General features: G+C 46.8%; 7 protein-coding genes and 1 non-coding gene across 8 annotated transcripts; 5 read left to right on the top strand and 3 right to left on the bottom strand.

Moving 5' to 3' along the window:
* Positions 1–181: 181 nt before the first annotated feature.
* FPOAC1_005948 (uncharacterized protein) lies at positions 182–2,550 on the top strand (the record flags this gene model as incomplete). Its single annotated transcript, XM_044850458.1, has 8 exons — positions 182–253; positions 314–337; positions 403–524; positions 578–1,011; positions 1,059–1,348; positions 1,397–1,795; positions 1,846–2,090; positions 2,145–2,550. 8 exons carry the CDS (start codon positions 182–184, stop codon positions 2,548–2,550), a joined length of 1,992 nt encoding a protein of 663 aa, XP_044709170.1.
* Positions 2,551–3,054: 504 nt separating this feature from the next.
* Positions 3,055–4,583, top strand: FPOAC1_005947 (uncharacterized protein; the record flags this gene model as incomplete). The annotated part of the gene is made up of 4 exons (XM_044850457.1): positions 3,055–3,086; positions 3,144–3,287; positions 3,360–4,092; positions 4,143–4,583. 4 exons carry the CDS (start codon positions 3,055–3,057, stop codon positions 4,581–4,583), a joined length of 1,350 nt encoding a protein of 449 aa, XP_044709169.1.
* A 299-nt stretch (positions 4,584–4,882) lies between these two features.
* On the top strand, positions 4,883–4,954 carry FPOAC1_005946. The gene has a single exon. It is a non-coding gene; the product is annotated as a tRNA-Thr (tRNA).
* Positions 4,955–6,360: 1,406 nt separating this feature from the next.
* Positions 6,361–7,395, bottom strand: FPOAC1_005945 (uncharacterized protein; the record flags this gene model as incomplete). The annotated part of the gene is made up of 1 exon (XM_044850456.1): positions 6,361–7,395. One exon carries the CDS (start codon positions 7,393–7,395, stop codon positions 6,361–6,363), a length of 1,035 nt encoding a protein of 344 aa, XP_044709168.1.
* Positions 7,396–8,230: 835 nt separating this feature from the next.
* On the bottom strand, positions 8,231–9,715 carry FPOAC1_005944 (uncharacterized protein; the record flags this gene model as incomplete). The annotated part of the gene is made up of 1 exon (XM_044850455.1): positions 8,231–9,715. The coding sequence occupies one exon, from the start codon at positions 9,713–9,715 to the stop codon at positions 8,231–8,233; it is 1,485 nt and encodes a 494-aa protein (XP_044709167.1).
* A 403-nt stretch (positions 9,716–10,118) lies between these two features.
* Positions 10,119–11,441, bottom strand: FPOAC1_005943 (uncharacterized protein; the record flags this gene model as incomplete). Its single annotated transcript, XM_044850454.1, has 2 exons — positions 10,119–11,092; positions 11,168–11,441. 2 exons carry the CDS (start codon positions 11,439–11,441, stop codon positions 10,119–10,121), a joined length of 1,248 nt encoding a protein of 415 aa, XP_044709166.1.
* A 1,157-nt stretch (positions 11,442–12,598) lies between these two features.
* On the top strand, positions 12,599–14,311 carry FPOAC1_005942 (uncharacterized protein; the record flags this gene model as incomplete). The annotated part of the gene is made up of 3 exons (XM_044850453.1): positions 12,599–12,804; positions 12,856–13,889; positions 14,151–14,311. The coding sequence occupies 3 exons, from the start codon at positions 12,599–12,601 to the stop codon at positions 14,309–14,311; spliced, it is 1,401 nt and encodes a 466-aa protein (XP_044709165.1).
* Positions 14,312–14,793: 482 nt separating this feature from the next.
* FPOAC1_005941 (uncharacterized protein) lies at positions 14,794–16,011 on the top strand (the record flags this gene model as incomplete). The annotated part of the gene is made up of 1 exon (XM_044850452.1): positions 14,794–16,011. The coding sequence occupies one exon, from the start codon at positions 14,794–14,796 to the stop codon at positions 16,009–16,011; it is 1,218 nt and encodes a 405-aa protein (XP_044709164.1).
* Between the last annotated feature and the right edge of the window lie 450 nt (positions 16,012–16,461).

The raw sequence follows: 16,461 nt of genomic DNA, 5'->3' as shown, positions 1-16,461 counted from the left end.
CTTGGAGAACGAAGGTTCTTGTAATTGATAGATGGTAAGCAGCTATATGATTGGCTCGTTTACGATCACCCACGCAAATACGCGGGATTCCGCGCTTCTCCAGATGGTTTGTCATCTCCTTGCCATCCTCTCAGCACAAAGTGATTGAGTGTAAGCTGACAAACTTCTACCCTTCAACACCATGACGTCCAATATGGAAGTCCGCGCATCTCCGAATGATGAGCCTGTTCGACCAGCAATAAGTCGTCGCTCGGTACGTACAGTGAATCAAGAGTGTGAAAAGTCATGACATGTTAACTAATCCGCTTATCAGTGCGATCAATGTCGAGCGAGAAAAGTGAACAATTACCCCGTGACAACTAAAATACTCATTACTCATATTGACACCTCTCTTACCATTAGATAGGTTGCGATAGGGGTACTCCGTGTTCCAATTGCTCCACTGCTCGTATCGACTGCACCCACAGCAAGATCGCGATCAGGACATCAGCCGCTCGTCAGAGAGTTTCCGTTTCAGAACAATAGTGACTATCTTCGTTCCTTCATGTGATATCCCCTATTAATACTTATGACGCAGCGAACAAAAGATTGATGATATTTCTCGCGACGTCAACGACATCAAGTCGCTGTTGGCAAGTCTTGATTTTGGCAAGATCACATTACCACGTACATCAGCACAGCATCAAACCACACCGAGGCCAGAGAATCGAGAAATAGTGGAAGAGCCTTTGAGAGATCAAGACGTATCTCAGAGTTCTTCGCATCCTCAATGGGACCATTCATCACACATCATCAATTTTATCAAATCCATCGTTCAGCGAGGCACCTTGGGTTATACAAGTCCAGAGTGGAGAGATACCGTCTCTTCTCTCGAGGGTCTCGTCAATGTCTTGGAGAATCCTCATCCAGCACGGAGTCTTCCTTCCATAGAGCTTATAAGTAGCAATCGGACAGAAACCGCCCCAACACCTCCCTTGGAAGCGATTCTGGAGATTCTACGCTGGGCGAAGGGTACGAAGCTGATGGTCTTTGCCAATTATATACTGACACCCCCACAGATCACGCCACAGACTTTCGAATCTCTTGGATTTGTAGGTTTCTCCCCTTGGTTACTTATCAGGAAATCTGTACCAAAGTTTATTTTGGCGTTGGTGAACCCACTTGTGCAGAAGTGATTATTGCCAATAGCTTTCTTGCATATGTCTTTGCCGAGTACGCCGTCGTTTACGGAGACTCAAAGTACAGGGAATATTGCCAATTTCACCGATCGAATCTTGGCAGTGCTCTTCTAAGGCTCCCACTACTGTTGCCAGCCTCTATGGAGCTTGTCGCTGCCATGACCCTCGGAGTGAGTTGCTATCGTACATTATTGCAGAGCGAAGCTGATACATAAAAGTCGCTACACATGGTTGAAGAGCGTAGAGTATCACATGCCTGGACTTTGATCTCAAACGCTATGACTCTATGTCAGACACTGGATTACCACCGACTTGATGGATACTCTAGTGGCGATAAAGAGATGCAGACGCAGTTGTTTTGGGCCGTATATAGCTATGAAAATGGCCTGTCTTTACGGTTGGGGCGTTACTCTGGCATCAGAGATTCTGATATTACCTTGACCATTGAGCCAAGCCATCACAGAGCTATTCGATTTGGACGGATACAAGGGAGAATTTACAGTCACTTGTATAGCCCAGAAGGCCTCGCTTCCACGGATGAAGTACGTGGGGGGGCGGCCAGTATTCTGGCGCAAGAAATCCAATCGATTATAGATGAGACTCAAGCGGATATTTCGGTAAGTATAGCCCTGGTCGTAATTGGAACTATCTAATGAACATTTTCCAGGCAGCGTTATGTCGAAACGCAATGGTTGAGCAGGATCCTGCTAGAGTGGTTTACTTACATTGTGACCTAGTCTGCCAGTCCTCCATGATGTCCATGGTTCTCAGAGCGATACCTGCTTCAGGAAATACAGACGCTACTGACGGCTGTGTCACTGTAGCACGTAATACCTTGGATTTGCACGGGCAATGCATGAAGCTTGTTGATGGATGTAGGGATCCTCTGTTGATGAAGAGATACATCAGCTGGTAAGTCAAGATAGAGAGTATTGGAGCCCGATCTGAACTAACCCTCTTCCAAAGGGCTGTTCTTCATACACCTTTCTTCCCTTTCAGCATTGTTTTCGAGCATGCTGTGCGTCACTCAAGTACAGACGACCTTGACCGTCTTGATCGATTCGCTGCGTCATTCAAGTCTAGCAATGCCGACGGTGAGGCAGCGACCCACCCCCATCGTTTATACGACCTCCTGAGTCAGGCTGCACGTCTCTCTATTCAGTTGGGGTCAATTTCACGATACGATAACTCGATGATAACAAATTCTAGTGACTCGGTCATGGCTGAGCCTGTTGTCGCGAATATTCTGAACGATACGAGCGTTGGGGACATAATGCTCCCTAGTGAACAGGATGTACCGTTCAATGTTGGTGACTGGTTCTACAGTAATCAGCAGTTTTTGCGGCTACTCCATGAGGACATATCTTACTGAAGGCGATCCAATATTTATTTACAAGTTCAAAAGAGCTTGTTCTTGTAACGAAATATCGTTGTGTACGTTGGCGAAATTACAGATCGGTTAGTCACATGCAAAAGCCATCGGTGATGAGCTGGCACAATCATGTCATGCTTATTCACGAGACCATTCCCGATTCATGTGCCATACCCAATGCCGGTCATGCCGAAACCCCAACCACGGTGTGCATATCTTAACATCAGGTCATGACTAGGGCCGGCAAATCTTTCGACCCATGCATGAGCCGAGGTCCTGAGCTGTACTCCTTGCAGGCCTTGCCAGCAAAATCTGCATTTATGAGCCGCCACATGTTCTTATTATAGATAGTTATGTCGTATCATTAATTCTTGTAGTTTTTTTTTTCTTAACTATAGACAGTCTCCTGTCCTATCTTGTTCGTAGCACTGACATTTTTGGGATCATGTTTTCAGTAATCAAAGCCCCTGTACCGGACACTGCACTCGTTCTTTCTATAGCGCGATGTCAACATTATTTGCCCTGTTCGATATAAGGTTCTGTTTCGTATCCTATATTTCATATTGGGCTTAAGTTACTAACATACTTGATAGATTGGAACAAGACGTGCTTGTCTTTTGGGGTAATCAATACGAGTCTTCCGATCAACTTATACGAGGGATTGTAGTCCTTTGCCTACAGTCTCCTCTCAAGATTGAAGAGATCAGAATACGTCTAGATGGAAACGTCCGCCATGAGTAAGTTCACAAAGATCTGAAAGCCATGTCTTCCTAGGCGGCATCTTGGGTCTGTGCTGACAGGGCGACAAGGTGGTTAGCAGATCCTGGCGTGGCTCATAACACCAACATCTTCAAGTACAAGTGGCCCCCGCTGGTAGAATCCAGTGGTAAAAGTCTTACCTTGCCTGCTGGTAATTACGAATGGCCTTTTGAACTTTTGATGCCAGGCGACACCTCAGAGAGCCTTGTTGGTCTCCCAGATGCGTCTATCACATATGCCCTCAGGGCCACTATCAACAGGGGAAAGCTCTCCCGACACACGTCCTGTTGCAAAAAGCTGAGGATCATCCGTACATTGGCCCCGACCGCCCTCGAGTTTATGCACAATGTGAGTGTTGAACAGACTTGGGTCAACAAGATAGACTATTTGGTATCTATTCCAAGTAAAGCTGTCGCGTTCGGTAGCTCTGTGGTTTTGGAGATACGGGTTACTCCTCTGGTCAAAGGCATCGAACTGGGGCGAATCGGGATCAAGTTGGTGGAGTTTCACGAATTCAGCATGCACAGCAGGCACTACATCTATACGCGAGAACACAAAAGCCAGCACGAGATTTCACACTGGGATTTTGAAGTTTCCAGAGAATATCACTGGCAAGACGTTATCGAAGAAACGAACCAAGAAGGTTGGATCATCAAACAAGCATTAAATCTACCTAAAACTGTTGCCGAATACTCTCAGGATATAGATACTCAAGGAATCAAGATTTGGCACAAACTCAAGATTCACATTCCTATTCACAACCAGGATGGGCATGTTTCACACGTAAGTCTTTTTCTTACGCACGAATGCTGACAAAAATGTTGACTCTTAAGCTTGACATGGCAATCCCTATAAGCATCTGCATGTCACCATTCGTTTCTTTCGATGACCAGGGCAATGTGGATGATCGTTCCACTAGCATACTACCCCAACCAGACTCAGCGGCTGGCCCACCTTTGTATGGGGAGCATGTTCTCGATCAGCTTTGCGGTACACTGCAAGATTGGCAGACACCTGAACGCAGTAACCAACCTGTGTCCCTAGAAGCGGATGTCGCTCAGACCACGACCAGGCTTTCCTCAAATAGTGCTAGGAATGAGGAGTACAGCCAAACAAACTCGTCATCACGAAGTTCATCCGATGTCACTGCCACTGATTCAGACGAGCTTCCAGAGCTAAGTAGATTACCAACATATCGTACAGCTCTCGGGGCCCCTTTACGGTGGCACAATCAACCTCCTGGCTACCAGGATACGAACGAGAGGGACAGTTAATGTCCGATTTCACTTGGAATATAAAGAATGTACTATCTAGTTTAAATTTTCATTTCTTGTTCTCCAAAAAAGGATTAAATGCAAACGGACTCCACAGTAGCCGACTCTGTTTACTTTCAAACATATACATTTAGACATTGTTGAGTGTCAGACCACAGACCAGGCTTTCACCTTCAGCCTATCCCCCCATACCTGACAGATGAATTGATCTTCTCGCAAGAACGATTTGCATGTTAAGAAACACGATCAAGACTATGAGTAGCGTAATTGTGTCTTGTGCTCTCAACCAATAAGAACTCGCCTCGATGGCTCAGTGGTAGAGCGTGTCACTAGTAATGACAAGGTCCACGGTTCGATCCCGTGTCGAGGCAAGATTACTAGGAGTGATAACTTGTTCTTCTTTATTTTTGTAGTCGGTGGGACCAGTCACTTATATCTATAGCATGCTCCGGAACTGATGAGTCCTATGAATATTGTTTTATTGATTGTTTCTATTAGCAGCTACACTCAGTTCTTTCAGGTCTTGAAGACTTGACTAGAGGAGTTACTTATAGACAGTAACAGCTACTGCAAGGATAAACTTCTTCGCGGCGCCAAGAGCAAAAAAGGCAGCTTCCATAGTAATACTGGAAATAAAACATCAGTCTTGAGCAGTAGTCCTGCCACATAGGATGATGTAAACTTTCAGCTCCAGTAGTTCTACCGCAATCAATACAGGTGAAGACAGACACAAGCATTTGACACATTGTGCCCAAATTGCCAGAGTTTTCGGTCTTTCAAGGGTTGTTTTTTATAGTAGGAGAGTGTCGTTTATGTTGATGGTATATCGGACTTGAATGCTGGGATTGTTAGAGAAATGAAGATTGGGATCCAGGGGTGAGTTGGGATAATTTATAGGAAGTCATCCTTTGATTGTGAATCTCTATCCAGTATGATGCTCTGACTTTCTGTCCTTTTTCCGCTGTAAGATGCGTGCTCTCATGGTTATCCAGTGTATAACTATAGGTTATAGTTAAATACCTAGCTGATGATGTGTTCATACCCTGAGGCTGTAACTAAAGTGTACTTCCATCGCAACATCAGCGGTGTTATTCAGAGCTCGAGTTCGCTGTCCGACTGATTGCTACTGCTAGTTTTCCACTGTTGCAATCTGGTACTACTCAGTGTAACATTCCAGCAACAGTAAGTTCATTAATGCGTGATTGCCATGTTGACTAGTTTGACGGCACTGAACAAATGACACTTTCAGGTGGCTGCTATAGGATATTCATTACTTACGCTACCTAGGCTTGACCATTATTGTTCGGTCATCATCCAAACACATGGGATAACCAGCCATTTGATATGACGCCATTGTCAGTACAGTAACGAGACAAGAGTGGCTGAAAGTCGCGTCGCGACGACCGTGTACGCGACGAAAGGGCTAAGCCTAATTCGTCACAGAGTGTCGGGCTAATATCACCCCGATTCCAAGATTGAAAAGAGACGCATGGATTTTGGTACAATTTCGTGTTATGGACTGCTGAGTTAAGAACAATAATTTTATCAGACAACCTCAGATCTAGTAAAGGCCAATATAAGTATCGTATTATGGAAATAGTTCTTTTTGATAACCTTGATATACACGAAATCCATATCGTGTATACAATGCGTCTTGTTCAGGCTTGTAATTGTATTTCATATGGTCGAATATAGGGTAGGAAAAGTAACATTCTGGAATAAAGCAATCCAATGGTAACAGGCTAAACTATCTAAATAACCAATCGTCATGATCTTCTCAGAGATCAGCGTTGGGGTCCACACGAACAAAACAAGAGCCAACTCCAGGAATTTTACCCCAAGTCTCATGAGGTTCCCTAATATTCTCCAAGTCCCAAGTCTTTTTAATCGGCACCTGGAATTTGCCATCAACGAGCATAGACATGACTGAATGCAAATCCTCCATGAATGTTGAACGGTCGCGGTCGATATAGTAGAATGAAGTGCTCCTTCTGGTGACGAGACACCCATTTTTGGCCAACAGCTTAACCTGCGATGAGAACTGCGACCGTGGTTTGGCGTCGTCGCCCTGGATAATGTTCATGTTACCGCCAAACCCGACGAGTCGGCTAGGCTCATTTCTAATGAGAATGTCCCAGGAATCATTGTAGTGTTCAAAGCCTATTGGGTCGTAGACGACGTGTGCACCACCGCGCTGCTTCATTTCAGCCTTCCAGTTCTTATCCGCGTAAGTAAATGGTGTCACTCCAAGCTCTCGTAGCGACGCGTGGTTGCGCTCTGACGCTGTGCCATAAACTTCAGCGCCCTCAAGTAAGCACAGGGTCATGGTGGCATAGCCGACAGCCCCACTGATGGAGTGGATGAAGACGCGCTGACCCTTCCTGACCAGATCAGTGGCGCGATGAATCAGACCATAAGCGGTGTTCCAGTCAAGAATGACAGCGAGGGCTTGACGCATATCAACATGTGCAGGAATAGAGACCAAGTACTTTTCAGCAATGTTGATCTTTTGAGCCTCGGCATCGTACATGCTGAGAGCCCCGACGAGTTGGCCGGGGTAGAACTTGGAAGATTTGGGACCATTGGCACTGACACGACCAACGAAGCAGTAGCCTGGTGTCAGTGGTGCTGCTTTTTGCATGGGATATGTGCCAATCCGCATCTGGATGTCGGCGCCGGAAAAGCCAGAGTAAATGACATCGCATTGGACTTCGTACTTGGCGGGAGGAGATATCTGAGCTGTGACGACGCTTACATTGGAAGGGCCGCCAAAGGCAGAGTAGACGACTTTGCGAATGGAATGAGTCGTCATTTTGTCTTGACTGCTTGACTGCTTGACTGCTTGACTGCTTGACTGCTTGACTGCTTGGGTGAATGTGTGTATATGTGTATGGTAAGAAATAGACGTTTGAATGGCTATATCTATGAATTGTTCTCTAGAAATGATTATTGTTCCAGAGAGGCATTGATTTCATTTATTTATATCGAATGTGCCTTCAGCTGAATGATGCCTTTGCCTCTCATCTTTCCCATCCTCATTGTCAACTCGATTGCTCGCTCTTTTCTCGTCTACAGCTAAACCAATCAGCATGTCAGTGGTGCGCTCCACTGTCTCGCCCTTCGCTCATCTTCGCGCGAGGGAGAGAGAAACATGCCCCATAAATGCGCGAAAAACGAGTGGCCTACACCCATGTCTAGTCTGCTGACTGTGTGTGTATCTACGTACATTTTGCTTTTGCCAATGGAAAAGCCCTGACTCGGATTAGGTAGCTGTCTCTGTCGGACTCTCTGACTTTTAACATCCTATTCATCTTGTCTTTCGCTGAGCTTTAAAGAGCGAAATTTCCAACTTGAGGATGAAGCTCAAAGTGTCAGCTCTGGTTTGAAACTCCACGACAAGAATAGTGTTCTCGCTTGAACCACATCAGAAATAAGTGTCAAACAAAGAGCTCTGTGAAGTAGCGAACATGGCTATTTTTATCGACGTACTATGTAGTGGGATGGACTTTCAAGGGTCATTAAACCGAGACGAGTTACATAACTGAAGGAGCGATCGAAATTTTATTTTGTAGAGAGTGTCGAGGGAGATAAACACACCAAGCAACAATTCAAGGTGACAATTATATCATGCTTTGAGGAGCAGTGTCCTAAAGAGTCAGTGGCACGTCCCAGACGCGAACACCATCAAAGTCAAGACTGGCCAGTCGCAGTACACCCTTTGAACGATCCTCCCATACAACCATGCCGCGACCCATTCTACTTGTAACCTTGCCTCTGTCATCTCTCCATTCATGGGCTTCTGGTCCGTCATCTGTACCACCCCTAGGAAACCTCCATTTGACTTCCTGTTGAATATCGTAAAGTTCGATACTTCCATCACCATAGGTGCAGACTGCAAGTTTGTGTCCATTGTCAACGAACTGCACTTTTCCCACCCCCACAAAGCGTGTCATCATCTTGCGATGTTCTTCTTCCCTTGTACAGGCATCCGTTGACAGAACTCTTTTCTGAATGAGCTTCTTCTCCTTCACATCGAGTAAAAGTAACTCGCCCAACCTCTCTCCTCCTACGGCAAGCAACTGGCTGTTTGGATGCCAGCTGATGGATCGTCTCCAGCCGCCCTCACGTCGCCCTTCATACATCCAGTAAAGCTCACCTGAGGGCAGGGAAAATACTCTCACGTTGCCTTTCCCGTCAGTCGCCATGAAGTATTTCATGTCCGGAGAAAAGTCGCCTGTCCAGTTTTGGGTTTCAGTCATGAAGCAGTGCTTCTGATCGCCTGTGAAAGCATCCCAGATACGAATGGAGCGGTCCCATGAGATAGAACCGAAGAGTGTCTCATCAGGACTCCACCCCATCCACATGATTGCATCGGTATGACCTTCAAGAGTAAACTTTTTCTCGAGAGTGTTGGTTGACACAATCTGTATATGCCATGGGACTTTTGAGTTTGCTCGAGGTGACTTTCCAGGCAGGCAAACCATCCATTTGCCAGATGGACTGAAAATTCTAGACTGGAAGTGCTCCTGTAGTCGCCCATCGATTGTGGCATGATGTGCCGCCGTATTTCTGGCGGCAACACGATCAACAACGGGTTGGAAGCCAGCCTTTAGTTCTTGTATTTTGTCTTGGTCCAGATGAATTCCAATCGTGATCAGACCTTCAGCTGCGGCTGTTGCTGCAGCGTGAATAGCATCCCCATACGAACCATTTGTACGGGGACCCTTTGTGCATTCTTCCTCTATATTCCAAACGATGATTATGGGTGGAGTTAAAAGCTCGTTGTTCTGTCTTTCTTCGGTTTCACCCGATACCAGTACGTTGGCATCATCTGGCTTGAAAGCGATGGCATTGACCTCTGAGGCATGCCCTTTGAGGACAACAACAGTCTCCCAAGTTTCGGTGTCGAGGACGTGAATGTCGTGCTTGATTCCCAGAGCCAGTCTCTTACCATCATTACTGATACAGGCAAGATGCGCCGTCCCGTTAAAGGTAATCTTTTGAACTTCATTTCCCCACTGCAAATGGCCATTGTCAGCGTATTGGTAAGGTTGATCGGCGGAGGAAACAAAATCTTCTGTTATAGCATATCGCCAGTCTGCGTTAAACTCGTCGCTGCTATACGATGGCATTCTGATATAGTGTTCAATATATTTGTATTTGGAATTTTGTTTATATGAAACTCAGAATGATCGAGAAATAAAACTGACATCATTATATAGATCTGCGCAGTTGCTGCCTGGTGTCACATGATCCCAACTTGTACTCTAAGTTCTGAAGTTCTAAAACGATTAGAAAATGAAAATTCTTTATTAGATATAATACAGGTAATTAATTAAAACACTTTATTCTTATAGAAGTAACCTACTTTATAAACTAATATTGCATTGCAACTACCTAGAATAAACAAGACAGAAATAAATAATAAGTAAGATATTAAAGTTAATATATAATGAGGCTAACTGCCTCTGTAGTATTCCTTTTTAGGTTTAAGGAGAATGCAGTTTATAATCCACCTGCCTACATATGTTCTATCTAGATGGTATCTTTGGATGACGCAGTTCCATCACTGCGAATCTCTCGGTAAGCCTTCTTCCACCCCATCTCGGCCACCCGATGGTCCAATTCTAACCGCTCCTTCGCTTTTTCGAACTCCTTGTCCCTGGGCACCAAAGACCCATCGCTCTGATCCATACCAGTCAGGAACTGAGAGCGCCCGGCACCACCGCAAAGAGCCGTGTACACTACACAGGCCCAGTGCACCTTGACTGCAGACTCGGTCTTTCTCGCTTCTTCTTGTGTCATAACAAGGCGGATGAGGTAACCAGATTCAGGTGCCGGAGACTCCTTGGGATAGTGAGGCGGCGGGGGACAATCTGATTGAACAAATGCCTTGAACTCCCGTACGATGTTTTCCATATCGAAGTTGTTAGTGGGTTTGTTGAATCGCGCTGTCAACTGAGGCATCCAGTAGAACTGCAAAAGCACTTCGAATTTTCCGTCATGGCGTCGGGTGGTACCATGAAACTTGAATGCACACCAACCGGTTGACAGGAATCTGTACAGAGTTCGGTCAACGCAAATCATGTTCCATGCTTTATGACTCTTGCCAAGCTCGGTCACGCTGAGAATATCATCCAGAAGATCGACGTCGGCCAAGATATGACCTGAGAAATACAGATTGCCCGTGACGTTGTTTCCATCCACATTGTTGTTCCACGTGGGCGGGATAAACCAGAAGAGAGTTAGGTCATCCTTCTTCCCTGTCAACATACAGGCATGACCATCGCGTTCAAAGCAAATGCGTTCCTCTGACCGATTGCGTACGACGATTGGGAGGTCTGGGTCTGTCTCGAACCGCTGATTGTAGTACATTGACCGCGAAATTTCCTCCCAGCTCTCTCCACGGATACGTTCACTGGTCAGAGGTGGTTGCACAGTCGGCAATTTATCCTCTGCGTGTTTCCAAGTCTCACTTTTGAGATTGTCGGGGTCGCTATGATGCATGTCTGTCCACGGTTAGCTGGCACTGCTCAAATGTCAGTTGAAGATCAGCTGCTGCTGCTGCTGCCAGGGGATCTTACAGTGCTTGCAAAATGCGGAGGCTCTGTCCAAATTTCTTCTCAAGCCTCTAGGGCCCAAATCCACCGATAGTGCATGACCTTTCTCGAAATGTTTCAGGTCTGCAAGCAGAATTAGGGCATGCTGTTCAACGCGGAACTGGAAATCGGGACACAGCGGCTGTACCATGGCCGTAAGCTTGGAAGTTTGACCCATACGGGGCCTGAACGTATTCAGACTAGGGACCGGATGGGCAAGGCCCGATGAGCTGTGCAGCAGGGCACTGGTCTCCGCCATCTTACTGAGTAAGAACTAAAGAAGGATGAAATATGGTGTGATGAAAAGCGACAGGTAGAGGTCAGCTGCTTATGGTCAGACCTTGGTCTTGTAACAATTCGGTGGTGAGAAAAAGGATCGATTCTGTTGGCTGCACCTTGAGAGTTTGGGTGAAGGTTGATATGTGGTAAAGTTCTGCACCTTGAGAGTTTGGGTGAAGGTTGATATGTGGTAAAGTTACTTTAATAAATCCAGTGGTGTTGCCAACAACGGTGATAAAGACGACGAAGATGATGAAGATGACGGAGGGAAAGGGAAAGAGAAACAGAGGGCCGCCCCAGCCTCTGCCTTCGCTTTTACCTCGCGCCTGCCTGTCCAGACAGTCTCTACCTCTGTCTCCGCTTCTACTACTTCTCTGACTTCCCCAACTGCCCTGACAGCCATGTCCCAGCTCAAAAGAGGCAATAAGCGGGTTCTTATACCTCGAGAAGTTCACGCTAACTTCTGCAAGCTTATAATCTTTATAACCTTTTGAAGCTATCTTGTAGAGGCCCCTTCCTAGGCTAGCTGCCTGGCTACAAGACAAAGATACTTATATCCGTATATAAAAAGACCCTAATTTTGCTGTATATTTATCTTCACTAAGAAAGAGCCTATATGTCTGGCGACAATGAAACAGGTTATGTAACTAGCTGCAACAGATCCTCTGAGGGTAGGGAAGTTAATAAAAAGTCACCTTTACCCCACAAACGGATGTCTAGTCACACAAACCTGACTCGTCTGCGATGCATCGTGTCTGTTGATTGACACACGTGTACTGAGCTTGTCGATGTCAACTCTCGGATCAACCTATATTAGACTACCGCCTATCAACAACACTTTATAGACAATGTCACATTTAGAATTATTGCTTAAAGTTCGTGGTTCATCTTGTCGTTTGGATTGGTTGATGAATAGCCTCATGGTGGAGCCACGTGCGGTTTAGAATCGCTGTAATACGACCGACAACGAACTAACGTTTGTTGAGGCCCAGAACCCTCTCCGCATGACCAAGCCGGCACTTGACAATCATTTTCGCATTTATTCGTATCTTTTATACCCGGGAATGTACCTTGATTTAGTTTTTATTTGCGTTTTTATGACCCGTGTCCCCTTTTGTCACTTCAACATAACAAAAAATGCATATCGCCGGCTACTTGTGTAGCCCAACACATAAAGATGATGTCGAATATCGACCACTCCGCCCAAGAAGCCTTTCAGATGAAAACAACGCGCAATCACACGCCGTTGATGCTGCCAGTAGAAGCAGAACCCAGGTTTGGCGTCTTTGTACGAAATGGGTCAAGCCATGGGTTGCGGCCGGTTTCGGGGCACTTCTGATCTTGTCAGTAACCAAGCTGCTAGGCTATCAGGTGAAAAGCTGACCCCCTCGCAGAGCCTCTTTCTTCCTATTCACATTCGTTGTCGAGCGATACGCTATCTACAACTTCGAGGCTTCGGGCTTTGCTTTGGCAGATCCCGTTGAACATTACGGCGACGCAGCAGACAGTGCCAAGCGATGGGTCGAGGATCTATCACCTCGGGTTTCACCTGTGATGGTGCATTCTCACAACGACTACCTGAGACCAAGGCCTCTGTTCTCAGCTTTGTCCGTTGGCTGTGCTAGTGTAGAAGCAGACATCTGGCTGAGCAGCAACGGCAGGGATCTACTGGTTGGCCATCACTGGTGGAATCTCCGACCAGAGAAAACACTCCAGTCATTATATATTACTCCTCTACTGCAGATTCTTGATACACTCAACTCGCCACATCATGTCGACAACCATACATCAACAGATAGTGCCGCTGGTGTCTTTGTGACAGAGCCAAATAAGACGCTGATCTTATTTATCGATGTCAAAGACGACCCTGCAAAGACATGGCCAATATTGTTGAAGCATCTAGAGCCTCTACGAGCAAGAGGCTATCTGTCATATCACCAAAAGCTCTCTTCAACATCCACAGACCAATCATTCCATTCCGGACCACTGACTGTTGTGGGCACGGGAAATATTGTCAAGCGGCGAGATGTCAACATTGGCGCAGACTTGGGTGAATATCAGAAATACCATGATGTATTTCTTGACGCATCCCTGGACCTACTTTCTCACCCTGGGTTTTGTCAGAGAATCGACAGCCAATGCGAGCTGCAAGAAAACGAGTTTTACACGGCTTCCGTGTCTATTTGGAGAGCCCTTGGGATTGTCATCCCATACTTCAGCCAGGCGCAGAGAACTAGACTTAAAAATCAGATCAAACTTGCGAAAGATCTCAATCTGAAGTCAAGGTACTGGGAGTTACCAGGATGGCCAACGTCACAGAGGAATTATGTCTGGAGAACACTTGCGCACGAAGGCGTTGACTTGCTGAATGCTGATGATATAGTCAGCGCCGCCACAAAACGCTGGCACTCCGACTACACAATAGAAGGTGCGTGGATACTTGGGATAGTGTCGTGTCTCTCTAGCTTTGTTTTCACCGTAATGTGGTTTGGAAGAAGAATGATGCGAAGAGTCACGCCTGTTTAGAACCAGGATATCCACTTCAATCGATACCCATTCAAAGTTGATTGTCACTTTGATCGCAAGCCTTTAATCAAGACGGTGAAGAACAAGCTGGCGGTGATGGTGTCACATGGTGTCGCATTGATGTCTGGTGTTGATACTAACCAAACAACTAACTGCACCTGAGAAGAAGCTATTCGTGCTGCGACAGCTATTATCAATTTGAACTCCACCAAGAGCCAGCCTAAAAGCTGCGGTGTACGCGTCTCGGCGGGTTGCCGAACTAACCGCACTAAATCTTGGCATCAAGGCCAAGAGAGAGTCAACACCAACGACAACAAGTTGTAAGCGCTGTAGGTATTTGTTGTAGCGGTTGCATGCAGAACCCTTTGTTGTTTATCAAGGCCGTGTCGTTCAGTCATTCGACAAGAGGACATCTGAATGATTGTGAGTTGTAACATTCACAATCATCATCATTGAAGGAAGGGTCTGTTCCTAAAATAACAGGGACCCCTGCATACTTGCCACTGCCTGTGGCAAGCCCAAACGCCAAGACAGTAGTAATCACCAAGCAAAGGGCCAAGTGTTGCTCAAAGCTTCGCAAGCAAATACGTGGCATCACTCAGTAATATGAGGCTGTGCGCATGGTAACCCACTCTGCACAACGTTGACGTCCCCGATTGGACTTGTCTCGTATGTCACTGGAGACATCAATTGTGGCTGAATTCGCTCTCACCGCGGCAATTGTGCATATAAATCGGCTGAGGCCCAATTCATCATCCATGATCTTTTACTCCCAACTCTTAAAAGACTCTGAACAAGAAAACACAATGACTCGCTACGGCCACAACGTCGAATTCCAGCAGCAAGCTCCCTTCCCTCAGGGCGGTGATGAACACCGTCATGAGCAGGGCGGCTACCAGCAGCAAGGCGGATACCAACAAAACAACAACCAGCAGTATGGTCAACAGCAAGGTGGCTATCAACAAGGCGGTCACCAGCAAGGAGGATACCAGCAAGGTCAGGGAGAGGCACAGTCCTATTACTCCCAGTCCCAGCAGAGCCAGCAACAACAATACCCACCATCTGGACCTGGACCATATCAGCAAGGCTCTCCCCACGGCTCAGGCCCTCGTGATCAGTTCAACGAAGGCGATGGCCAAGACGGTGAGCGTGGCTTCATGGGAGCTGTAGCCGGTGGTGCAGCCGGTGCTTTCGGTGGCCACAAGATCGGCGGAGCTACCGGACACAGCAAGTCAAGCACTATCTTCGGTGCTCTGGCAGGAGCCATTGGTGGTCACAAGCTGCAGGACGCTGCCGGAGACTGGAAGGATGATAGAGACGAGAAGAAGGAGGAAGAGAAGAGAAAGGAAGAGGAAGAAAAGAGGAGAAAAGAGGAAAAGAAGCGAAGGGAGGAGGAGGAAAAGAACAGGCGTGATGACGACCGTCATAGTTCTCACCACCGTCGTCGAAGCTCTTCCCGCCGTCGCCGTAGCCGCAGCCGCAGCCGCAGCTCTTCTCGCGGCTCCAACAAACGCCGTGGTGGACATTACGCCGGCAACTTTACCGCCTCGTCGCGAGATATCAGACTCGATGCCCATGGCGAGTATGTCCTGCACGCTTCCTGCAAGCGTGAGAACGGCGACTATCAGCACACATCCATCTCCCTTAACAAGCTACTGGAGAACGACAGAGGAAGCTTCCGGTGGTCGGCTGGAGGCCATCACGGTGGTTCTTCCCAGATTACAGTCCAGAACGGAGACACTCTCCGAGGCATCGCTGCCCGGTTCAACACGTCATTCGAAGAGATTGCTCGACAGAACAACATCAGCAACCCTGATTTGATTTACCCTGGACAGACTCTCCAGGTCCCTGGTGGTGGTAGTCAAGGCGGCGGTGGTTTCGGAAACTCGGCGCGAAATGTGCGTCTTGTTGATGGAGGCCAAAGGCTAGAGGGCGAGCTGTCTCGAGATGGTGATTGGGTTTTGAGCTCCATCATCCTGGACGAGCGAATCAAGAACTTTAACGGTACATTGGAGCTAGTTTAGATATGTGTGATATAATATAGTAACAGCGAGTTTGTTGCCTAATATATTTTCGTACAATGTTATTTTGGTCCGTTGATGTCTTCTGTGACACATTTCACTGCTCTTGACAGAAGGTGTCTAGACAGGGTAGTTAGTCAGCGTTTCCGGAGAACCCCGCTGATAAGGACAAGATCACGAGGTGATAATGGCTCTATGACGCCAGAGGAAGAAGTGCATGCAAGGGTGAGAGACGGGCATGGCAAGGGATTACTCCGTAGATGTTGAAGCAACTCATTTATGAAACTGACAAGTTCTATTTGATGGCATAAACAGTTGATCATTAGGAATCCCACTACAGTAAAAACAAGGTAGATACTCCGTAGTAAACAAGGCTTCCATGATGTGACATTCCATTATCATCGAGGGTACGTACCTGTTCCGCAATCCAATCTCGTATCCCAGACTCTGGAT

Source organism: Fusarium poae, chromosome 2 (assembly GCF_019609905.1).
Source record: "Fusarium poae strain DAOMC 252244 chromosome 2, whole genome shotgun sequence".
NCBI classification, from domain to species: Eukaryota; Fungi; Ascomycota; class Sordariomycetes; order Hypocreales; family Nectriaceae; genus Fusarium; species Fusarium poae.
The sequence above is the reverse complement of the archived record's forward strand: the minus strand, read 5'-3'. Positions and strand labels throughout refer to the sequence as shown.